Consider the following 25111-nt stretch of genomic DNA (forward strand, 5'->3'; position numbering starts at 1 on the left):
GGATAGCCCAAGCGAGGGAATGCTGGAGGGATCTCATCACTAGTACACAGCACCTAAAAAAACGGGAATATTAGCAATAAATCAAAAGCTACTGAGAAACGATTAGTGATCTCATGGGTATGAATGCTAGCTTGTTGATGATTTTCGGACATTGCAAGTGGTCCCAAGCTAACGTGGAGGAAAGCGGGTTTAAAAATAAAGTGAACACTTCAAACATCTGGAATTGAACAATGCTGGCAATAGTTTCAAGTGTAAAAAAACACTTTCAAGCTAAATAGACTATGTGACAATTGTATAGGAAGTCTTTGGATGTGGTAGCATTAGATTTTCTCTTTACATGGACCTGTTCCAACATGACAATGCTCTATGAAGATGCTCTACATGGGTTGGAAGTGTGTGGAAGATCTCCTGCTATAGAGCTCTGACCTAAATCCTATTGAATGTGAACGCTGACTGCCCCCAGGCCTCCTCACTTAATCTCACCTACATCAGTTGCTGACTTTAGGAAAACCCTTGTGGCTGAATTAGCACAAAATCTCCACAAGCACTCTCCAAAATCTAGTGGAGCATCTTTTTCTGAAGAGTGGAGGTTATTATAACAGCAATCGGGACTATATTGTGGAATAAGATTTTTTTTTTTAAAACACATACAAATATAGAAATACCATGTCTTTTGTTGATATTGAGGTGTTCTTGGGATCATTATTATGTAAAAATGTGAAATGCCTCTTCATTTTCAGCTTTTTGACAGATAGTTTTGTGACAAATTATCTTGGTATTTGGACCTATTCATTTTCCCATCTATCTTGACAAGTGTTCCTGGGCCAGCTGAAAAGAAGCATCCCCAAAGCATAACACTACCCCCACCATGCTTCGCGGTCAGTATGGTGTTCCTAGGATGATGCTCTGAATTGGCTTTGCACCAAAAATATCATCAAAGTCCAACTTATCAGACTATAACATATTTTCCCACATGGTTTGGGGTGACTGAAAGAATCTTTTGGCATAATTCAAACAGGCTTGCATATTCTTCTTCGTAAGAAAACCTCACAGTCCAGACTTATGCAGAATACAATAGATGGTATTTACATGCAAGAAGTGTCCATTACCTGCGAGAAATGTCTGTAATTCCTTCAGTGTTGCTATTGGAATTTTGGCAGCCTCCCTGATAAGTTTTCTCCTCATCCTCCTGATCTTTGCAATGCTCAATTTTCTCTACTTATTGCTGATGGTTTGGTTCTATTGCACATTCAGTGCCTTTGATATTCCTTAATATCTCTCTCCATACCTTTCAACATTTATTTAAACAAATCCTACAGCAACAGTTGACTTTTATCTGATTTTGAACAGAATCATTGTAAATGATGGCAGGTGTGTGTCACTGACCTACAGGCCTCATTTTAAATGTGACTGGTTAAATCAAGAGCAGTTGGAGCCCCCATTATGGAAAGGTGTGCAGACTTATACAATTACGGTTTTGTACGTTTTTCTTATGTTTGTTGCTTGCTGGAAGATCATATTTAAGAAGTAACAAGTCTGGCATTTATGTTGTCAGTAAAAAAAAAAAAAATCTGCAATTTCATAAGGGTGTGTTGACTTCTTATATACCACTGTACAGATCTTATGGCCAGGTATCTAAAACGTGGATTTTCTGCTTTAAATTCATATTTGCAAGGGCACCAAACAGGAGACAGAACAAAGAATATTGGTCAAATGATCTGGAACATTACGTCGACAAGTTTTCTGGCTTCTACATCACATGCACAAGCCTAAAAAAACCCAAACCACACAACACAGAGCAAAGTTAGACACACACACACACACACACACACACACACACACATAAACTGCAGCTGGTTTTCCATTCAGTAAATACAGGGAGCTTTCATCGCCTCGCATATTAGAATGGATTATTCAAGAGCCTTGTGGTCACTGGGTGCCAAAACAAGCAAGGCTGTATATGTGTGTGTGTGTGTGTGTGTGTGTGTGTGTGTGTGTGTGTGTGTGTGTGTGTGTGTGTGTGTGTGTGTGTGTGTGTGTGTGTGAGACATACTCAAGAGGCACATCAGCAATTGAGTAAAGATACACTATATGCCCAAAATTATTGGGATACCTGGCTTTTCCAACCATGTGTGGTTCTTCTCCACACAACTGTTGGCACAAAATCTAATTTGGGTGTGGTGGCATACAATTTTCCCTTCACTTAACCTAGGAGACCCAAACCTGTTTCAGGATGACAATGCCCCTGTGCACCAATGTATATAAAAATTCCACAAATAATCCCATAGTGTATAACCCTCAATACACCATCAGTGTTTGTGTCTTAGTGCAGTCGATGTTGCTGCTCAGTGTTTAAGGATCTGGGTTTAGATGTACTTTTACATTTATGGACTTTAACAGATGCCTGTATCCCGAGCGACGTACAAAATTGTACATAAATTCATACAACAACCAGCAACATAGGCACTAGTTTGAGTGTTTCAGGAAAAGGGTGGGTCTCCACCTGTCGTTTGACATCTGGGGGAAGTTCATTCCACCATTCCACCTCTTACCCTAAAATATGGTGGGACCAGATGGTGGGTTACCAATCGGAAGGTTGGGGGTTCAAGCCCCAGTATCAGCAAGCTACCACTCTTGAGGGCCCTTGAGCAGGGTCCTTAAATCTCTGTGCTCCAGGGGTGCTCAGTCATGGCTGACCCTGTGCTCTGGCCCCTGCTTCATAACATCACTGGCATATGTGAATAAAGTATTTCACTGTGCTGTAAACTATAAAGCACATTTCTTTGATGGATTCTTTTCTTGCTTGTTTTTTTTGGATTGTTTGCCCATACCTACATTTTTGACTGACCCCTATCGATCATGTTTTTTATTTCTAATAAATAATTATTGCTGCTTGTGATTTTTTTTATCTTTTAATGAACTAAGATAGACCGGTCACCTAAAATATAAAGAAATTGCTCAGTAAGAGGCTTAAAAGTGACCCTAACCAAGATAAGACTTTACTGATGGTGACACATGATACATGCTCTGATAACTTTTTTGTTGGGTCCTGCAGGATCACAATCTCAATAGACATCTCGGGAAAAGATTATCACTGCGCTGAGACTTTAGCACGGCTGAAAAGTATAAAATAGATCAAATCACACCGTGGTGTTTTTAAGTTTTCGTATAACCTTTTTTTTAAATGTATTTTTCCTGGGTATGTGGTTTTCTCTGAGAACATCTTTGTCATGGTTTGGCAGGACTTCCTTTACACACACACACTCTCTCTCTCTCTCTCTCTCTCTCTCTCTCTCTCTCTCTCTCTCTTTCTCTGGGGCTGGAAAAGTGCAGTAATGTGTGCATTTTGGTCGAGACTTCTACGTAATTGGCAGCCTCCAACGTTGTAGGGGAGGAAAGCGAAGGCTGCAATTCCTCGAGAGGCCTAGAATTTAACTGCTATCCTTCAAGCAAGCCTTCAAAATGTGTGCCAATTGAAAAAAACGTAACAAAAGAAACAATTGTGAAATAATTTTTTTTTTTATTAAAATTAGCAAGGGGGGGGGGGGGGGGGACGACAAACGATCTGGATTTTATTACTGCGTTAATAATACATGGGGTCACTGCATCTGAGACAACAATGCAATTTCATCTTTTACAGCTTGCTGTTGTTTTTATAGATATATACACTTCAAATGACCTTATTTGGGTAGAAGGAATTTACTGTACAAATCATACTCGTCACTGAGGGCCACGAGAAACAGATCCGGTCGCTCATATTAGCCTCGAACCCATTTTTTTTAGAGATAAAAGGCCCTTTTATAATGTTTAATATGTTTATTGAAAAAATACTCTCTCCATATACATATAAATAGATTTACGTTGTGCAAATTGCAATTGTAAGGTCTTTACAGTCTGAAGCCCCCCTGCCCAATTATAGCAGGGCTTTGGAAGGAAAGGTGATAAAAACAAATGTAACGTGAATGAACAAATGGGGCTGAGGAATGAATGGTAGGATGGATGGATGAACAAATGGATGGATGGATGGATAGATAAATGAATGAATGAGTTTAATGACTGTGGAAAAAATCTGACTGGTTTGTTCCAAACGAAGAGTACTGCGTCCTCCGGTCGCGCTCTCACTCAGGAACTATGCACCGCAAACTTTATACAATAATAATAACAGAAAAAAATTATAATATTAAAAAAAAATTACCAAAATAGTTTTAGGGAGCCAGCTTCCCAATATTTTCGACCAAAGTCATATTTCTAAATGTCCATACCTTGCGTGAGGTTGACGTCATTGTTAGTATGGTTCTGCCTTCGAATTTTTGTTGTATTTTTTGTCCTTGTTCGTTGTTTAATAATGATAAATAAGACAGCGAGGCATGGTTCGTTCATATACAACACAAACCTGCTAATAAGTCCCTGACTCTTCCGTACTATACACCTTTATACATGGTTTGGACTTTGGTGCCAAAGGTTGAGGTATCACACACACCACCAAGTTGTTGGTTTAAAAAAAATAAAAACCAACATGTGAACATCTCAGCCGAAAACAAAATCTCTCATTTTAGACACATTTTTGGGTTTCTACCACTTCCCAGGGATTGGCGTACCACACTCATACCATGCTACATAAGTGATGTGTGAGTTGCCTCCGATCTGGCCGAAGTGAACTGGTTCTTGCCTTACAGCTCTGAAATAACCTGAAAAAGACAAAACAAATGTTATGTTATGACTTCACAAGAGAGATGTTTATTCCAGGAGGAAATTGAACTGGACGTTATTTGATGTGAGGAGTGTCATGATTTTATGTGCACATCAGAAGTCCAATTAGTAGGGCTTGTTAAAAATCTATCAACAGTACAATTTGGTTGCATGCTAACTATATTCACATGCGGGAGAGTGCAAACAGAGTAATTGCCTTGTTGGCAAGTGTGAATTGATCTCAAAACATGGGTAATACTGGGAGAAAAATGTTCACAAAATGCGCAGTAACTGAAGAGTGGCAGTAGGAATAAATGAAGAGGCATTGACGAGGCATTAAATGAACTGTGAAAAGTGAGAGGGCTGCTATGTTTCTGATTGCAGAACTTACAAGATGCCAGCCTTGCAAACTGGCCCTGACAACAGGATTAACAAAACAGTAAACGGAACATTGCTGTCAGGACTAACTGATCTACTGCAGCAAAACTAACTGATCTGTGGCAGCAAGATGAACTGATCTGTGGCAGCCAGACTAACTGTTTAGTGGTGGCAGCAGTAATCGACTTTTGGTACATTACAAACCAAACAGTACAGAAACAATAACTGAAACATTATGTCTTTTGTGGCAGCAGAACAAACTAAATAGTGACACCTGACCTGTGGCAGCAGGATTACCTGATCTGTAGCAGCAGGGTTAACTGGCATGTGGCAGAAGGACACATTAAGTAGTGGAAGCAGGACTACCTGACCTGTGGCAGCAAGATTACATGATCTGCGGCAGCAAGATTACATGATCAGCAGAAGCAGGATTACCTGATCTCTGGCAGCAGGGCTAATTGACATGAGGCATCTGAGGCATCACAACTAAACAGTGGCAGTATCACGCTACATGAACATACTCCTTTTCTTTTACGGTTTTAGCAAGTGTCTAGTGGCATCTTTGGCATTTTGTAACTTATACACCATTTGGTATTCTACAGTGCAAGCACCATTGGAACGTATTGTGAGCAGCAGACAAGAAGATTTCTCTTAATGAGCAGTGTGGAGCCAGCTTCTGCACCTTGGCATCGTTTGGCCTTAGACAACTAGTCCATAAGAGACACAAACCCATGAGTAATGTTGACTTTCATGATCTTGACCAAAATTATTTACTTTGGCCTTTATGTTGGCCTTTTTTCCTGGAATTTTGCACCCACTCCTGCTTTCGTCTTATGTGTAAAGAGTGTAGAGTCAAGGGCCATCCATCAAGTTTAGACAGGGAACTGGCATTAGTGAAAATATTCCATAAGAATTTAGCTAAACAAGTTCCCTGTTGTAGGTAGAATGAAGCATAAAGGTTTGCAATTGGAGTTACAGCTTATCAGTGCTTGGGAACGGGGAATGTTCTTGGTTTGATTACTATTGAAATGTTATGAGACACATGGTATTACTCGATAATTACGAAAAATTGGTTTGACAGATCAAATGACTTTACAAACAGTGTTATTCCTAAATTAAATTTTCCTTGATTGGATACAAAGTGGTTTCCCTGAGCCATATTTCAACAAGTTTTAAAATCAAGGTTGGCCCAAAGGTTTTAGATTCTTTTAAGGCTTAAGGTTTTTGCACTCAGATTTCCAAACGAGGTGTCTGAGGGCTGTATATATTTAATTGTCAGATTCGCTGAGTTGCTGGTACCTGGCCGAGCTTCGAGCTGGTCTGCTGGCAGCTGTGTCCCGGTCCTTCCATCCAGAAAGGAGTCTACAAACTGGCAATGGTCCTCTCCGTGGCCTGTCTGGTCCCCAATGTTGTAGAATTTACCTGAGTAAAGATTGTGATCTGTTAGCTAAAACTTGCCAAACAAATTTAGATACAAATGCATTTCTGCATGTTGTTCATTAGTTGTTCCCTTTATTGAACATTGTATCAATAAATAATATTTTCTGGGAATCTAGAAGGTTTCAGGTTGGCAAAGAAATTTCTGTAGTATGGTCGTTCCCAGTGATTTACTTCCCTCAGAAACTTGACTTAAGCCCAGTCTGAAGGTACAGTATGTTTCATTCCAGAGTTCCGTTTTAGCCTTGTTCCTCCTGTTATAAACCTAATTTTGAAGATCTTCCCATTGGCAGACTTTAGTCCCATCCGTGTTCCTGAAGAATCTATCACCCTGTAGAATTTACATCTTACAATATTCTAATACTCCAACAAACACTTGCCAGCTGGATCGAATTAAATTTGGAACTTAACCCTGGCATGTAGTAAACCCCCAGGGTGTAGAGTTCGGCACACCTAATCTAGTGTTGGACTCTCCAAATAGAAATATAATGTAAACTATTTTTGGGAGCACTGACCGTTAAGAGAGTCGCTCAGGTAGATCTTATATCGAAGGGAGTTGCAGAGCTGGATGCCAACAAACTTGCGATACCATGTCCTCTTGACGTACTGCTTGCCGTTGCACTCTGAGTAAGAGTCAGTCTTAAATGGGAACTGCGTCCAAATTGCGTCTTTGCCTAAAACAACCACAGAAGAACCAAGTGATTAGGTTTAATTGTATTTTGTTTTCTTGTTCTTTGGTAGATCCCTTGGGGTCTACTTGGGTCATTCATTCATTCATCATTCATTTTCTCCTGCTTATACGTAATTCGGGTCGCGGTGGCAGCAGTCTAAGCAGGCCCCCGCCTTCGACTGCTGCCCAATCCTCACAGCACCGTCCCTTACGGTCCCTCCTGCAGGTGGTGAGCCCACGGGAAGGCGGCCCCACGTCACTCCGACGTCACGGACCTTGATATTTCCCACGTAAGGGACCCCCGGAGCATAGAGGGTTGAGGGCCTTGCTCAAGGGCCCAAGAGTGGCAGCTACTACTTGGGTGGTATACTTAAAGTTTCTCCAGTATTGTAAATTTAATTTTCAGAAAAACGTGTTCCCCTCTTTTCAAGTACAGCTAAGAACCTGAATTTCTTCAGCAAACACTTAAAGAACCCTTGAACAACAATTGACAAAAGATTCTTACTTTATGGATCTGGGTAAACCCATACATGTACTATGTAGTAACAATAAGAGGTTAAAACTATTAGGTTCAAGACTGTGGTGAACAAAATCATCTGTTAAAAAACATCTTTTGTATTCTAGAAGTCTACACTGTGAGTTGCTGGACTTCTGATCAGAACGATGTGAGTTCAAATCCTAGCACCACTAAGCAGCCACTGAAGGGCCCTTTAGCAAGGCCCTTAATCCTCAAGTTCTCAATTGTATAAATTTGATTATCGTAAGTCGTTCTGAATAAGGGCGTCTTCCAGAACCCCTTAAGTGGATTCTCTATGTGTGAGAGTTTGAATTGACTGTTCTAGAGCATGAAAATTCACATGCTGTCAAATACTTTACATGGACTAGACACATTCTGAGGAAGAATGTGTTTTTGTTTGAAGTGAGTGTCCAAAAAACTATTTTTTCCTCTGTTTTCTCTCAATCTTTCTTCACATTCAGTTGCACTCCAGGGACTTACCTGAAACGTATTCGCTCACTCTCGGATCCGCTGTGGAACGAACAAAAAGAAAAATAGATGAGATATTTGCAATCGCAGTTTCATTTGAAAGCAGCCATGTGACCAAAGTCGTCAAAATGATGTAAAGGAATGTTAGCAAGATGATCGTTCCAGCTCCATGTTGGCTAAGCAGAGGTGGGCAGTGTGCCTTGAGTATTAAACTACAATAAATTCCATCTATTATAGTGTAGCATATGTTTTTTTTTCTTTTTCTCAAATAATTGTTGACTTTCCCTGTTGAGGACAGATCTACTGGCATGGGCAAGTCTACTGGGGTAGAAGCTTTAGGAGGCATTGATTCAGTTGCAGGAAGGACTTAAAAAAAAATACATCACTCCTGTCTTCTTGGAGTCGCTTTCAACATCTCATTTCACACAGGGACACCCGATCACTCTGTTTATCCCTCTCGAGCTGGCACTGATGCATACTCTCCCCTCACTTCGATTCCATCCCCCCTCCCTTTGCAGAACCAAGAGCTGAAGTTCTCCGTGGCTGCTATAATTCATTTGCTGTGCATTTATGGCTTGTTGTTAATACGTTTGGAAAGTTTTCGGAGATCGAGATTAAGTTTCCCAGCTTGACAAAGAGGTGAGGGAGTTCCAGCAGAGTCTGAGGTTAGAACTAAAGCAGGGTTTTTATACAGTTTTAAATATTTAGGATTTTTTTTTCTTCCAAAGAAATCCCATAAAAACACAAGACCTGGACTATCTTAAATCGGTTTTAAAAGAGCATTATATCTTGTAGATCATTTCATTTAAATTTAAAAAAAACTTTTTTGGACCATCGGTGCCGAAAAAGCTAAACGTGTTAGGGGCAATCAGATTCTGTCACAAAAAAAATTATATATATATATATATATGAAAATGAAACCATAGGTAAAAATAATGGAAGGTAACAAAAACATCACATAACACACTGCAATGTAACCTAACTTTATGTAACTTAAGGTGATATGTGATGGAACATTAAACCATGTAGTGTAACAAACACATATCAAATAACAAATGCAGTATAAATTAATGTAACATAGACCAATGTAACAGCATCATTTAATGTTACAAACAAGATAATGTAATTGTTTGTAAGCAAATGTATAATAATGTAGCAAAATGTTACATAATTTAAGATCATGTAACAATGTAATGTAAGCTAATGTAATAAAACAGCATCATTTAATGCAATTTAAGATAATGTACCATAATGTAATGTAACAAAAGCTAATGTAACTCAATGCAATGTTAGTAAATGTGACAATGTTATGTAATATAATGAAATGTAGCATATATTAAAGTAATGTAAGTTAAGGTAACAATGAAATGTAACATAAGCAAATGTGATGTAAGGTAATGTAACAATGTTATGCTAATGTATTATTGCGTTACATGATATAATAATGTAAGGCTATATATATATATATATATTAATTGAATATAAACTAATGTAACATAACAGGAAAATTGATTGTAATTTAAGCTAAAGTAACAATGTAATGTAACATAAGTTAATGTGTTGCATTGTAATGTTACATAGCATATTTTACTGTAATGTTAGCTAATGTTACATAATGTAATGCAAGCTAATGTAACACAATGTAATGTAAGTAAACTGTCTTTCTGCTTCTCCCATGAGGGGTCGCCACAGCGGATCATCCTCATGTTTGATTTGGCACATGTTTTTACGCTGGATGCCCTTCCTAACGCAACCCTCCCTATTTATCCGGGCTTGGGACCGGCACTAAGAGTGGCCGTTTTTTTTTTTTAATAGCTTGATTTGACATCATGGTGTAAGCAGTGAATTGTGGTGTAGTTTCCAGCACATACCTGACTCTGTGTTAAAGGTCACCGGTTCACTGGGCGGCCCCTCACCCAATTCGTTCTTTGGTTTCACTTTGAACTCGTAACTATGTGGGAAGATGAACAGACATGTTATAAAGGCTCTTATAAAGGATGATGGATGACCGAGCTAATAGAACCGGGCAAATTTAGAAGCTCTGCACTACTTTCCTGAAGAACTGGAAGTTCACTTGATGTGCTCTTATTAAACTGAATATAGGGTCTAATCTAAATGTGCAGCTTGAACTCTCTGCCTGCTAAGATGTGACACTCGATCTACAGATGGTGAAGCCTTTTTAATAGATCCTCTATGTGTGAGGTGCTGATGATCTCCACACACACCAAGTCTCAGGTTATATGGAGCCTTGCTAGAAACTCTCTCAGGGTAAAATCACGCTGGTTTCAGGCTCATTATCACTGGCATTTTGACATAACTCTACGTCTTTCTCGATTATGACACAATATGTGTGTGTGTGTGAACGTGCCATAAGCATACCTGGACTCGGGCTTGAGGTTCTCCACAGCTGTATGTGTTTGGTTGGTGGTCAGGATGGAGACCTTTTGTCCGTCAGGTCCTTTAGTGGTGGAGATGACTTCATATTCTGTTGCAAAAACGTGGTCCAAATCATTCACCGTTAGTGCTTGATTAACATTTTTAATTACAATAATAAAGAAAATTTTTTATAAACGGCATAAAATGAACGTTCCAGAGCATCCAATCTACAATTCTAAATCTTCTCATTTAGGCAAGACTTACAATTGTATTAATTTATTACAATGTCTTTTCTTACTTAGTAAGTGGAGCTTGAAGTTAATTATTGCACCTGCAAATTGACTAATTAATTACCATCAGAGAAATAATTTTACCTTTTAAGACTCATTTTAACTGTGATTACAGGTTTTAAGGACTTCTTTAATATAATTTATTCCAAATGCTTGTTTTCTGTTAACACTAACACATTTCTTTACAATCTATTAACAAATTATAAGAGTATTGTAACCACAGTCTTTCTAAAAATTATTTTCGTTTTTTTGGAACATTTGGATAAACTGGGTTTATGTGCATATACCTGTGGTTTGGTTGTCAACTTTATTCCAGTCGAGAATGACGAAAGAGGGACAGCCTTCAACCGTGACCACAGTGAGGTTCGACGGAGCGACACGAGGAGGACCGGTCACTGTGGTTTCACCTCCCTGTTCCTTCGGGAAATAGCTCAGAGACCGCGTGATGGAGCATGGCTCATCCGGTTTCTTGTCCGTCTTATACACCACGTGAGGAGCTGGAACATCAACAAAATGGCGATTCGTTCAAACCTTCAACCTTTATTGGAAAATGCTTGAGGGGAAACTTCGAAATTGAACACGAGATTGAAGTGAGAACTTTTGAATGGTATGCAAACAGGTTTTAGTTTAGTAAAAACTAATTGTGAGCACCTTACCGATGAAGCGCTCTTTGCCCATGGCATCGATTTTGGATGCTGGAACAGAGCTGAAGGCGGACGAGTTCTCCCACGTCTCAAAGTGCGTTTCTACCAAGCAATAAAATGTATAATGTTACTAGTCCCAATAAAATTAGGCTAATAATGCTAAAAACAAATTGCAATATGTTTTTTTTTACCCGTCACCGGAGTTGTTGTTGTTGTTTTAGGTTTCGCTGGTTTGGCAGTAACGAGAGGTGCTTTAGGCTTCAGGATTGACGATTTGTCCTGGTGCAGGTTAATCTTTTTGTCTGGAGAATGCAATATATTGTAGGCTAAGGTTTTGGGTTTCATGTCAATTGGTAAACAATATATACATTATATGGACAAATGTTTGTGGACACCTGATCCATTTCACAAGTCCCATTTCACATCTAGTCCCATTTGCTGTTATAATTAACTTCCACTCTTTTAGGAAGATGTACCACCAAATATTGTGGGGATTTGTGCTCATTTAGGCAGTGTGTTGTGATGTGTGTTGTGATGCAATTAGATGTTAAAAATTAGGGACAAAACACTCACCTATTCCACTGGTTTTGCCAACCTGGTTGGGGTTTTTACTGATGGGGAAAGAAACTCGATTAGGAGTACCTGAAGAACAACAACAACAAAAAAAAGACTTGTGGCATGTTTTCTCACATTCTTGAAACAACTACATCAAGACCATAATCTAACATGGAAAGGTTTTAAAAATATTATTTCAAATAAATTGAATCATTGGTAATCACCACCAGCAAAATGCCTTTAACCAAGAAACAATCCAGTCCAGAAACTTTGAGTTTAAAAGTTCACAATACTTTGTTATGGCTGCTGAAAGTTGAACCGTTTTCGAGTCAAAACGTCTCGTTTAAACAGAAAACGTCACCCTGTGTTTGACTTTTTTGGCCAAATTTTGCCTGCAGGCTTTGTCAAATAAGACAAAATTCAACAAATTAGATTTTAGGGAAAAAATACTTACAAGTTTAATTCCAAGTGAAACCTAAACATTGCTGGTTTAGTATTTTTTTTTTTTTTTTTTGCTCAGCACTTCTGTTCTTCCGGTCGGGCATATGAGTGAAGCAAGGCTATAAGAAAACTGACTTGATGTGATGGACTCTAGCGTGGACAATTTGTTCAATCTGTTTCAGGAGCTGCAATAAAATCGCTTGGGGTTTTTTTGTTGGTTTTTAACAAGAGACAAGAGTCTAGCCCTTAGCATCTTGTAGCAATGAGAAAAAAAATGTGGTACGAAAAAAAGCCAGGCAAAATTCGAGCAAAAGATACATTTTCCTAAAATAAAGCTTAAGACCAGCCGATGCTGGTAATTAATCATTTTGGATGGAAGCGTGCGGGCATTATGCATAGATAGATTTTATAAATTTGATATATTAAATAATTTTTTTTGTGCACTTTAATATTCGTGAAGTTCATTTGAAGATTCTTTGTAAAATTCCACATGTTCTCCATGTGTCCTAATACTGATACTCTGCCCGGACTCTCTGTGTATCACTTTCATGTTTTGTCGTGTGATGCAGATTCAACTGAAACATAATTGGTGTGCACTTTTTATCTACCTGACTCCAAACCCTGGAACAAATGTAAATATTTTGACTGAAATAGATGCGGAAAGTTAATACACAATACAGCAAGACGGTACACAATGAAGCTTATAAACACAACATGGTAGTCATGCGGCTCCACATGCATACAAAACAAGATATTTAGAATAATAGCATGAAGGACCTCAGAATTTCCAGTGTGGTTGCTGAAACAAACCCATACATAGGCGCCAAGTTCTGAAATGTGTTTTTTCAATGCTTAAAACTATGCTAGTGTGTGGATCAGGGGCTTTAAAGCTTTCAATATTGGATAAGACACTACAATGTGTCAAATTTGTGTTGAAAATAGAATTATAGAACACCTGAAATAATTCATCTACAGAGCTGGTGCCTACTGTATGCCCAAACATGTTTAGTAACCACAGACAGTTGAAAAGTTGTAACGTCAGTGGTCATTATTGCTAATTCCTCAAGCGACAACGCATCATATGGCAACATCTCGACAATGACCACAAGAACAGCCGCACCATGAAGCATTTGCATCTGCTGAAGCTTGCGGGAAAGAAACAAAACAAAACAAAAACACCAACAACTGAGTTGAGGACATATGAAAAACATGGCAGGCTGGCGAGCAAAAGGGTTTAAAAACCCAAGAATGGACAGAGACAACAAAACAATTGGGTAAAGACACCAGCATAGAGAAAATGGTTGGTGTTAATGATGGCTGACAAAAAAAATAAATAAATAAAAATACACAGGGACACGGGGTCGGCTCGTTTTACCCATTCTGGTTCTGGACCACATGACTGGTTTGGGGAAAGACAGTCCTTTATGATGTTGTCCGTTCACTGTTGGAAGGGGGAAAAGAAGGAAGGTTATGCAGAAAACAGCACAAACACACTCTTGTGTCAGATCTTGTGGCAGAATGCTTGTTAGCACGAGTGGACTGAGGGGACATAAGGGCTTCAATAGGAAACAGAGGTGGCCAGAAAGCTGCCTGAGGAGAAAAGGAATTTGTACAGATGGTGGCCAGGGAGTCAATCTGTGCCCGTCACTGTAAATCACACGCACTTGCAGGGCATGTAAAACTGTCAAGGAGTAGGCAAGCATGACGGCTGGTCTGCACACACACCACATGTTCCAGGGCAGAAAAAATTGGCTCGGAGACAACATTCATCACTTCTAGCCTTAAGAGTCGCATTACTGTGCAGGTCAAGTGTTTCAACTCTTCGTTACAGTAATTAGTAGAAATGCATTGATGGCAATAGCTCAAAAAAACGAGGTTCGACCCGACATGAGCCTAGAATATGAAGCCATGCTAACGAACAGATGGCACGATCTGAAATTGCTGAAAGCAAAGCATACTACAGATTGCAAATTGCACTCTGTGAAAACATCGAAAAGAGGAAGCCCAACATCTTCCATACAATAGAGGTTTAATGCATAAATAAGTGGCTTTATTTGATTTCCTAAGGCTTTGGCATCCAGGATTAAATGTCAGGGCTTTATTAGGGGCGTGGGAGCAATGTGTTGCTGAACGGCACAGAGGTGTGTGTGTGTGTGTGGGGGGGGGGGGGGGGCTTGTTGCTTTTGGACATTATCCAGCAGCTGGAGTAAATGAAAGAAGATAGCTCCAGTCCCCCCAACCCAAAAAAAAGAGAGAGGGCCAGAATGAAAGTGAACAAGAGAGCAAAGCTGAAAGGTAAAAAGGAAGGCATTATTAGGGGTTTAGAATGTTTCCTTTACCCCCGTATCTTCTGGAGGTGTCGTTGGCCCTGGGGAAATAAGGGGGCCGCATGCCGTTATAGAGGGGAAAGTAAGGAGTTCTGCCCCCAGCTGTCCGGTTCCTGCTGCTCACTGCTACGGTTGAATCGACTGGCTTTGGTGGAACAGACAAGCTTAGGTCTTTCAGAGAGCTTTGACCTGGATAAAGAAATACAACAGCATTTTTTTGGTCACTTTGTGTGTGTCTGTGTGTATATGTGTGTTTGTTTGAAGATGACAAACTGTAAGGACAATGAACAAATTCACAGGTGGAGCAAGTGCATCTGCTTGTCCATTCAGGAAAACCATTGAATAGTCAAAATAGAACCCTGTAACAGAGTGTTTTTTCTTATCAGCATTAAAAACACTTTTAGGGAAGCTAAAAATCCTTATGTACAACTTGTGTGGCAGTTCTGATTTCATTCAAATGGTGAGCAGGGCACTTGATGAACATCAAGTAATCATTGTATAATTGAGGGTCCGTAGCCTCCTAAAAGAAAACACGCTGTTGTAGAATCCTTTAAGGGTCTTAAAGGGACAAATGAAGAGATATGATGGATAACATTCACGACTATAAACAAATCTTATCATTGTAGCTAGACTGAACATCAATTGTTAATATATTGTAGTCCTAAGTCTTTTTGAGAGATCTAGTGTCCATCCGTGTTGTATTTTAATATAATAAGACTAAGCCAACTTTTCTTGCATTTGGAGTTACGCTGCAATTAGGCTGTAAGACAAGCTATGACACAAACTGAACCATCAGAAACCAATAGTTTTTTCTAAAACCACAAAAAATACAATCCTGAATATGTCACAAACATGGATGTTAGATGTCGGTAGTTTCAGATTGTCAGTAAAGAGAGACTCCTTCCATAGATGAAACATAAATATCTACTACATTTATAGCATTTGGCAGACATCCTTATCCAGAGGGACTTTTATATCATTCATATAATTTAACAGCTATGGGGTTAAGGGCCTTGCTCAGAGGCCCAGGAGTTGGTGTGGCTGCAATTTAGGTCCTTTGAATTCAAAGTTTAATGCCATAACGACTAAGCTACCACCTCCCACTAAGAGAGTTTACTAAAAGAAAACTATACTATAGAATATACTATACTATAGAAATAACAATTGGATATATTTTAGAGTAGTCAATGTGCAGCTTGTATAGCAGTACAGACTTACTGAACTCAGAAAATACTCAGCATAGAACTCAACATACAGCAATTATCTATATTTATATATAGCTGGCATCAAAAGTGAGTAGACCCTCAGTTAACATGCCACAACTGTGTAGAAAGCGTGAATATTTTGTTAGCACAATTGTTATCCAGCACTGCTTTAATCCTACTGGGCATGGAATTTACCAGAGCTGCACAGGTTGTTGCTGGGATCCTCTTCTACTCCTCCATAATGACATCTCAGAGCTACCTTCTGCTTGAGGATGCCCCACAGGTGCTCAATAGGGTTCAGGTCCGGAGATATATGTGGCCACTCCATCACCTTCAACTTTAGCTTCCTCAGCAAGCCAGTTGTTGTCTTGGTGGTGTGTTTGGGGTCTTTATTATGTTGGAAAACTGCAGTTTGGCACAGTTTTTGAAGGGAGGGCATCATATTGTGCTTCAGAATCTCACAGTACATGTCTCCCTCAATGAACTGCAGCTCCCCAGTACCAGCAGCCCTCATGCAGCTTCAGCCCATGGACCACCACCATGCTTGACTGTAGTCAAGACACAATTTTCCTGGCGCTCCTCAACAGGGCGTCGCTACACATGCTGGACACCATCTGAGCTAAACAAGTTTATCTTTGGCTCATCAGACCACAGGATATGGTTCCAGTAATTCATGCTCTTGAACAGGTCATCTTCAGCAAACTGTTCGCAGGCTTGCTTGTGAAACAGCTTTGGGAGAGACTTCCTACTGGAATGATGGCCATGCAAACCAACTTATTGCAGTGTGTAGCGTATAGTCTGAGCACTGACAAGCAGATCGTCTGCTACTGCAACCTTTAAAGCAATGCCGCAGCACTCAAGAATCTGTTTATTGAAGCCAACTTCTGCACCTGACGCACATCACGAGGACTTGACTTCTTTGATGGACCCTTGTGAGGTCTGTTTCGAGTGGAACCTGTCTTGGAAAACCTCTGTATGACCCTGGCCACTGTACTGTTACACAGTTTCAGGGTTTTTAGCAAACTTCTTATAGCCTCAGCCATTTTTGTGGAGAGCAACAATTATAATTCTCAAATCCTCAGAGAGTCTTTACCATGAGGTGCCATGTTGAACATCCAGTAGTCAGTATGAGTAAATTGTACTTAAATCACTAAATTTTAACTGCTCTAATACAAGATACACACATTTATATGGTTCTATCTGTTATCACTTAAGGTTCATATTTTATTAATAATGGCTGTATGTTGAGTTTATTTTTTAAAGGACAGTACATCTGTACTGCTATACAAGCTGTGCATTGATTCCTCTAAAATATATCCAAATTTAATTTCTATAGTATTGTCCTTTGAGGAGATATACTAAAATGGATGCTGAAATGTAAAGGGTGTACTCACTTTTCTAAGATACAGTACATATTTCAAATAAGTAACTTAATATAAATTTGTGATTCTGTAGCATAGTTGTTACTTAACAGCTTTGTAGTAAAAGTGTACCTAGTGCTGGTGGAGTATAACATACAGCTCTACACCTAAGAAAAAAAAGTGATTGCTTATCTCTTTTGCTTTCAGTTAAAACTATGGTCCATGTGTATCAATGATGCATTAGTGCAAGTTTTTTGGTGTCGCTGTGGCCACGGTAAAGTGCATTTGGTGCCATTCCTGTGGAAGCAAGACAGTGTGAAGGAAAGTGAAGGAAAGTGAAGGAAAGTGAGACTCCTTGAGAATAGATTAGTGTATCTGTGAGGTCACATATTGGTCTTGGCGTGAGCTACTGTGTACCTCTCAGACAGTCACTTGAGTGGCCGCCATTTATCTGACAAAAAAGAGAAATCAGCCCAAAGAATACCGCAGCGAGGTCAGCACTGTACCCATTATTATTACTAGCTGTCTCCCGTTTGATTTTTATCTGTTTTTGAGAAGGAATAAAATGGATTACAGGTTGTTTTTTTATACAAAACAATGATTTTCACCAATAGGGAGACTCGTAAAGCCTTTAGCAATTTGAAAATGAAAATCTAGGTACAGGGAAACTTGATAAAATTGAGTCACCAAAGTCGCAGAAACATTGTCGATGCTGTATAATGAATAAGAAACATTAGTCCTGCAATCAAACCATTCGCATTAGAAACAAACCAACTAAAAGATTAATTACCAGAATTACCAGATGAACTATAAGTCTTGGGAGAGGCACTTGGTGCCTTGGTCAGGGGGAGGCCAGGTCGCCGGTCGCCTCCAGAGGGGGTCTGAGGGGTGACAGTGGTTGTCTGGTGAGGGGTTCGAGTGGACAGGAGATGTGGCAAGCCAAAAGAAATCCCTCCGGCTTGAGAAAAAGCGTTTCTAGCAAGGATGTCTGAGTCTGTTTCGAGAAAAAACGAAGCAAAGAAGCTATGACTATTGAGACCACAAACTCGAGCAATCTATATGGAATTTTTTTTATTTTTTTTGCTATTCCAACCCTGCTATCCTATCAGTATAATTTACACTTAAGTTTCTTACCAGTTCCAAATGGCACTGGTGTAAACATGTTTGTCAATTGACAAACAACTTCCGTTCTGCCCTTCATCCTGTAGTATAGTGTTGGTCAAGCTTTATTAGTTTCATCAAATTGTATCAAGTTAACTAGTTTGTGGTTTTATCAGCTAGCTGAGAAGAGAGTCTGTTTCTTTTTATCCCAAGTGTGGGAGACATGAAAGAACTTCCAATCATCGGCTTTCCCTGCTTAGACTGGAAAAAACTGGGAAGTTTGTTTTGCATGCATAGGTCTCATGCGGACTGAACCATGGCCAGCAGCTGAAATGAAGCAAAATGAATTAGATTTCTGTGGAATGTGGAAGATAAATTGGTGTATAATTAGGATGTGATGTGAAGTTCTTTGAACCTCCATAGAAAATTCAGAAGTACTTGGTGAATACAGATAGATGGGATGGGATGCATAGAGGGATAAGAATATAAATAGATGAAGCGATGGACGGATGGATGAATAGATGGATTGATGGATGATGAGTTTTGAGACATGATATCTTGGCTGGATTATGTTCACAGGGTAAATAAGTGGTCAAACCCATCGACATTCAAGAGTGGACTATTTTGCGAAATCAAGACATCATGCAAATCCAGCACGCGTTTCTCTGCATGGCATTCTGGAAAAAAGAAACTTACGCCAACCAGGAATACTCCTCTCCAAGGAATCAGGACTTTCTAGTTCTTCATTGGTTCATATCATGCCAACATGCAGCCAATCAGATGGTGGGGGGGCATTGTCAGTCTCAGCCCACCCCACACTTGCATTCCCTATCCCATCCCAGCAGCAAGAGTAAGAGCAAAGCTGAGTGACTGCAAAAAACGAAAGGCTCACTATTTTACCCAGTGTAAGCTGAGGGTGTTTGGGCTCATTGGACCCAGAAGTGAGTGCAGTTTCTTGCTCGGCCAGAGGAGGTGCTGTGGGGAATAATAACATTTTTCATAACTGGGGATTTACAAAGACAATCAAAGGTGCTTGAAGAAAAGGTTAGGGGGTGAAAGTAAAAGTACTTAATACATGAAAACTCAGACATCAGTGAGTAAAAGGCGTAAGAAGAGATAAAAGCTAAAGAAAGGAAGGAAAAATAAAATTACCAAATGATGTCTTTGGAGATCCAGGAAAAGAAGGATTGGTGTGTAAAGGTGGGGGCCTTGGATGCGTCCTGTTAGGTGGAGCTAATAGGGCAAAATGAATTAGACAGTTAAACAATCAAACAGACAGATAGACTATGAAGTTTATGTTTAGGATAATGAAAGTCAAGGGACATACGCGGTGGAAGCACTGTGCGTGGTCCCGGCATTGTCGGCTTCTAAAAGAACAAAAGAAAACATTATTGTGGTTTCTGTGCATTGTACTGGATTGTCTTATCCTTTCACCCTTAAACACTGAGATTTTAACAACTATAACCCTCTTTTAAGGTGAAAGAGCAGCAGAGAAGGACCTACCCCAGGTTTGGTCTGACTTGGCTTGTAGGGACTTGACATGATTTTGTCTGGAAGACAAGAGCAAAAGGAGATTAGAACCTTTCGGAAATATTCGGATTTGCAGCACGTGCCGTGCGGTCATTGGGTACTCTGCAAATTTTCTTGCCACATTTAAAACATCATTTGTGGTTTGTGGAGTCCAAAAAGTTCTTGTGGTTTGTTAAAATGGGATTATGTCAAGAAAAAAACAACAACTTTTTTCCCTCAAACCCAAACTATAAATTAGACCTTCTAAAGACAGGATGCTGTGGTTAGCCAAGATAATATTTGTGAATCGGATAGGGGTTACTTGTTTCAGGATGGATTGGATAGCGTGCATACCCCCCGTGTTGGTGCTGTGGATGACTGGTTTGCTCCACATGCCGCTGCGGTCATCTTTGTTGGGCCGGACACCAAATTCATAGTGAGTGTTGGGTTTCAGGTTGTCAATGACTGTATCGCTAGTGGGGCAAGTCTGATAGATCCACTTCCTGTTTCTTTCTCTGTAGCGGATTGTGTAGTACCTACAAATAGATATTTATACACGATGAATGGTAAAGAAAAAAAAAAGGATTAGTTTGTTATCCGCTGTACCAAAAAAACAATTAAGATCTAATTAAGTATACTCAATCTATTTTGGCCACAGGAAAATATAGCAAACATAGCAAAATATCACTGGATCTGATTTCATTAAAAATATAAGGTTTTCAGGTCTAGCTAAACTTCTTACTTGAGTGAAGTTAAAGACTGGGTACAAGCTGCTGAGTCTGACAGATTGGGTTTCTGCAGCCTCAAGAGGCTCTATTTTAGCTATGCCCAGGTTTGGTAATAGGCAAAATGACAGCCAGGACATGCACGACATTAGGTTTTAATAAGAGCATGAGCAAAAAAAAACCTCCTTCACCACATTGGTGCAGGTCATGCTTTCCGATATTAGGTCCAAAAGTCTCCTTTTTTTTTCTCCATTGAGCCAAAGAAAAACACTATAGCAGAATATGTGCGAAACAGGAAAGGAGAGATGTGCTAAATACACACCTGCAGTGGCAGAAATCCATGATCCACTTTCCACTGAATTGTGCTCCTCTCAATTGAAAAGTCATGCGTCATAAATCACAAAGTTCTGTCAGGCCAAAAGAATGTATAACATTCATATGGATTTGCTTTGGTCAGCAAAACCTGGTTCAATTGGGTCTCTTCTGCATTGAGTGCATCATTGGAGCCACAAAAACACACTCTAAAGGTATTTAAAGAACTTTCAGAGTAAGGCTTTGTCTGACTGACAACAAAGTGTATCAGGATGGACAAAGTGTAGAACTATTCCTAAGAAACCTTAATTACTTTATGGCATTTAAGCAGCTATGGGGGTGAGGATTTGCTTATGGGCCAAAGAGTGGCAGCTTGGTGTGGCTGGGATTTGCACTACCTACTACTTCTCTGTAATAAACTAATGAACCATTGACTTTATTGATAATTATTCCTGCCCATATGCTAATGAAATTTTGCTATGCACTTAATACAAAACACTGGAGGTTTTGAAATTTCCAAGGACACCCTTAAAATTTTAAAGGGGTCCTAAAAAAAAAAAAGGAAGGATATCCTGTTGGCCCTATTGCAAAGACATCAAATTTTTTATTTTTTTTTACTAAACTACATCTATAAATGTATAAATTGTCCTATGCATTGATAATAAAACAAAAATCATTATTTTTTGGCTTTCGTTAAAAAGCAATCATGCACCCATATATTCAAGCACTATATTCGTTTGAGAGCATATGCCCATATGACGCACCCGTCTTCCAGACAGTCATTCATAATGTTGCCCTCATAAGGTGCCCTCGTATATGGCCCCCAGGACAGCAGCACTGATGTAGATGAGACGGTCCCAATCACCAGGTTGAGAGGCTTGTCCAGGTTCACTTTACCTATAAGAAAAATATAATGTGATCAATTTAAATTGTACTATATCTAGATTTTTGTCAGTATGACTCGCTACTGTGGATCCTTACCCGTGCATTGTTTCTTCACATCATTGGGTTTGATTGGCTGGACAGCAACTAGGTACTTTGGTTCAGCATCTAAGTGTGAGAGACAAGGAATATAAACACGTCATTTTTTCAAGTCATTCCTGGTTGCCTTGAGAAAAAATGATGCCCAGTACATGTTGTAACAATGATTGTATCCCCCACGAACAAGCATTCATTCACAAGAGGACCTCTCTACATGAATAAGTGGCTTATCTTCTCAGAAACCGTATCGCTTTTTACATGGGTCGGAAAGCTTTAGAGATTTGACATTCGATACGTCCTTGAAGTGAAGCAGTGCCGTACTGTAAGTCATCCAAGCTGCTGAGTGCGTCCATGCATTTCCATAAGTGTAGCTTTTAAGGAAAGAAACCTAACCAGTGATAAAATGTGTTTAGGGAGGATAGATATACATTAGACTGTAGAACAACAAAAATCTTGGCAGGCTAGGTATTGTATAAGAGCTGCTGCTTGGCAAGAACCAGGTTGATTTACGTCTCATAGTGATTTATATCCAAGCAACTGCGAAATGAGGGAAGCTGTTACATTTCTGGGCAATATTAGCCATTAGTTACGTTTAAATACCTTCAAGTTTAGCAAAATAGCCGATCCCTGTGATAGGGTATTATTTTAAGCAATGTGGCCGTTTTTTAAATGAAATCACCTCGTGGTCCAACTGTAATAACTGTTAGCATGATATAAATTTTGTCGCTTGGCAGTTGTGGTCTATAGAACCTTCCATCGTCGAAGCCAAAGTTGTTTTAACCATCTGTTTCACACATGCATGTGATCCCACCTTATGGATCCATTTAGGGGTATTAGACTGCAGTCTGTATGAAATAACTATCCAACTGTGTGTTTTAGGATCAGTTATCGAGCACAGCTTGAAGGGTCAAATTCTTACAGGGTATCTACTGTTCTGTACAAGCTTTATCCAACATCATAAGGGAGTCCTTGTTTTGTTCACACCTGGAAGGTTTAAGTGGGATCAAATTGGGTGGACATGTGGAAGCCATGTCAAGTAGAATCCCTATAGAAGCCTAGCAAAAAACATTTTTTAGTAGAGCCCATTTTAACCATCCAAAAAAATCTTGATAAGTAATTTACTCTTAGGTACCAATAGTCTTTTCTTCTTGGAAAGTATTATATTTCATTGAAAAGTTTGGCCTAAAACCCTTTGTCCATCCCAAGATCTATCACGTCCTTGCTGAACCCAGTGTCTGAAGTTATAGTGGAAAAACACGTCAAGGCAATGACCAAACAATGGTGAAAGATAACCATGGTGAAGTAATGTTCTGGAACAGCGCCTGGTAGCCTGAACTGCCTGCAGGATCTTGTGCTTGTCCACACTTGTATATCAAAAGCATTGAAAACTTGTAACCTAGATATGTATTAACGTTTGGGATTTGTCAAATGATGGAACCTGGGCAGCATAGACGTTGCTGAGAAAACATTGAGAAGGGGAAACCAAATAAACAATGAAAAGAGAAATGTAGAATGTAGAAAAAGGGTTTTAAAGAGATTTGTGGAAGTGCACCAGAAGTGCTTTAATATGCTTTAATAAGTCAACACATTGGAAAGACATTAAAAGTTTTGGTTGTTTCTGATTCCTGTAAAGACAGCTACCACAAATCACAAATCCCAGACCAACAGGGACAAATACTTTTGACTCATAGGTAACCCCACATTGAAAAGATGCAGATAGTTAAACAAAAATTAACAGAATGGGTTTAGTTTTGGAATATCTACAGACAATATTTTAGAGGAAAAACGCCATTGGACCTTTTCAAAAAGCGTCAAAACAAAACAACTGTGGGTTGAACTACTACAACCTCATTTATTTTAATGTTCTCCCAGAATAACGATGGCAAGTAAAGTGGTTTTAATCAGAGCATTTTTCATCTTTGGGAGGCCAGAAAATTTAAAACCCCTGTAGACTAATGCATTATGGTTTTATGGTTTTGCAGCGTGCTATTTGGAGAAAAAAAGCTCTCACTATCCCCATTCTGTGGTTTGTGGTATTTTTCTGACCCTTGTCTTGGGTAGAAAAAAAAAACTATTTCTGAATTGTTTTCATTTGATGGATGTCATCGTGAGGTCTAAGACTTACCAATCTCAGTCTCGTAGGGTTTTCCGTTCTCGGGAAGCTGGATGAACTGCTTAGAGAACATGCTAGATCCATAGCCCAGAATATAGCCTTCAAGTTTGACGTCAGGATTGGGTCGGAGGAACTTCAGGACAATGGTGTCGCCAGTGGCGTTAATCCGAACTTTCATGTTCTGTCTTCTGACTGTAGTAGAAAAAGAGCACATTCGTTTAGTGTTATGAGAAAACTTATGTAGTTTCATCACTTTCTGAAACCCCTTTCTGTTCTTTATAAGTTCCTTCACAGGTTTTTTCTTCAATGGTTCCTCTAATTACTTTTCTTGGAGACCTTACTTTGGAATCATGACCTACCCAACCCTGGCATGATTACAGTTAAAACATAAAGCATAAGATACTTAACACTAGAAGAAACTGGTCCTTCTGTTAACAAAAATTTGTCTCTATGGTTTTTGACAGCTATGAGCTTAGCATCTCAAACGCTAATTTGTATAAATTCACTCTTACTTCCTTCTCTGAAATCCAATAAGCCATGTTGGTTGAGGGAAGATTTTCCTTTCCCACCACTTTTCCCTGCATCAATCAGACGCCTGACTGATTACTCGTGGCTAAATGGGCCAAAAAATATCTTCCTTAAGCTGATGTAAAAGTGGCAGTGTACCAGGGGATTCAGAAAGCCTTGCAGCAAGAAATTTTAAATTACAGATCATTTGCAGATCATTACAGGCTTAGGAACTCTGGATCATCGGTCACATCAATCATGTTGCTCGACACGTTCGCACTCATTGAATGTGTTTGTTGGTGTTAATCAAGATAAAAATCTTAGGATGGAGCAATAAATAGAGTTGATTTCGGGAAATTGATTGGGAAAAAAAAACGTCTTTTAATGTGGCTGCAGCTAAGAATTCTTCTAAGAATACATCAATACCATCCAATATTGCTTGGACCTAATTGGAACTTAATATTGGTTGCTCCAATATAACTTTTTCATGCCAATGAACAATGAT

The 25111-nt window shown here is 39.4% G+C and overlaps 1 protein-coding gene and 1 long non-coding RNA gene across 18 annotated transcripts in view; both read right to left on the bottom strand.

Annotated features, from left to right (window-relative positions):
- Window positions 1-3500: 3500 nt before the first annotated feature.
- The window catches only part of abi3bpb (ABI family, member 3 (NESH) binding protein b), a 42713-nt gene continuing 21102 nt past the window's right edge, over window positions 3501-25111 (bottom strand). For 3 of the 17 annotated variants that reach the window (XM_083551507.1, XM_083551503.1, XM_083551492.1), the window contains exons 2-22: window positions 24112-24291; window positions 21987-22055; window positions 21770-21902; window positions 20323-20504; window positions 19963-20009; window positions 19787-19826; window positions 19612-19692; window positions 19360-19434; window positions 18149-18352; window positions 14805-14981; window positions 13841-13906; window positions 12043-12111; window positions 11661-11771; window positions 11482-11571; window positions 11113-11322; window positions 10539-10644; window positions 10031-10110; window positions 8172-8201; window positions 7020-7178; window positions 6367-6489; window positions 3501-4688 (exon numbers count right to left, since the gene is read on the bottom strand). In XM_083551507.1, the coding sequence (XP_083407633.1) occupies window positions 4573-4688; window positions 6367-6489; window positions 7020-7178; window positions 8172-8201; window positions 10031-10110; window positions 10539-10644; window positions 11113-11322; window positions 11482-11571; window positions 11661-11771; window positions 12043-12111; window positions 13841-13906; window positions 14805-14981; window positions 18149-18352; window positions 19360-19434; window positions 19612-19692; window positions 19787-19826; window positions 19963-20009; window positions 20323-20504; window positions 21770-21902; window positions 21987-22055; window positions 24112-24277 (2334 nt within the window). In that variant the 5' untranslated portion in view covers window positions 24278-24291 and the 3' untranslated portion in view covers window positions 3501-4572. The remainder of the gene's footprint in view (window positions 4689-6366; window positions 6490-7019; window positions 7179-8171; window positions 8202-10030; window positions 10111-10538; window positions 10645-11112; window positions 11323-11481; window positions 11572-11660; window positions 11772-12042; window positions 12112-13840; window positions 13907-14804; window positions 14982-18148; window positions 18353-19359; window positions 19435-19611; window positions 19693-19786; window positions 19827-19962; window positions 20010-20322; window positions 20505-21769; window positions 21903-21986; window positions 22056-24111; window positions 24292-25111) is intronic. The other 14 variants (XM_083551504.1, XM_083551506.1, XM_083551497.1 and 11 more) reach the window with 11 other exon arrangements.
- LOC310731702 lies at window positions 15508-18137 on the bottom strand. Its single transcript, XR_014535275.1, has 2 exons — window positions 16647-18137; window positions 15508-16545 (listed from the first exon to the last, which is right to left on the bottom strand). It is a non-coding gene; the product is annotated as an uncharacterized lncRNA (long non-coding RNA).

Source organism: Silurus aristotelis (genome assembly GCF_946808225.1).
Source record: "Silurus aristotelis genome assembly, chromosome: 9".
Classification (NCBI taxonomy): Eukaryota; Metazoa; Chordata; class Actinopteri; order Siluriformes; family Siluridae; genus Silurus; species Silurus aristotelis.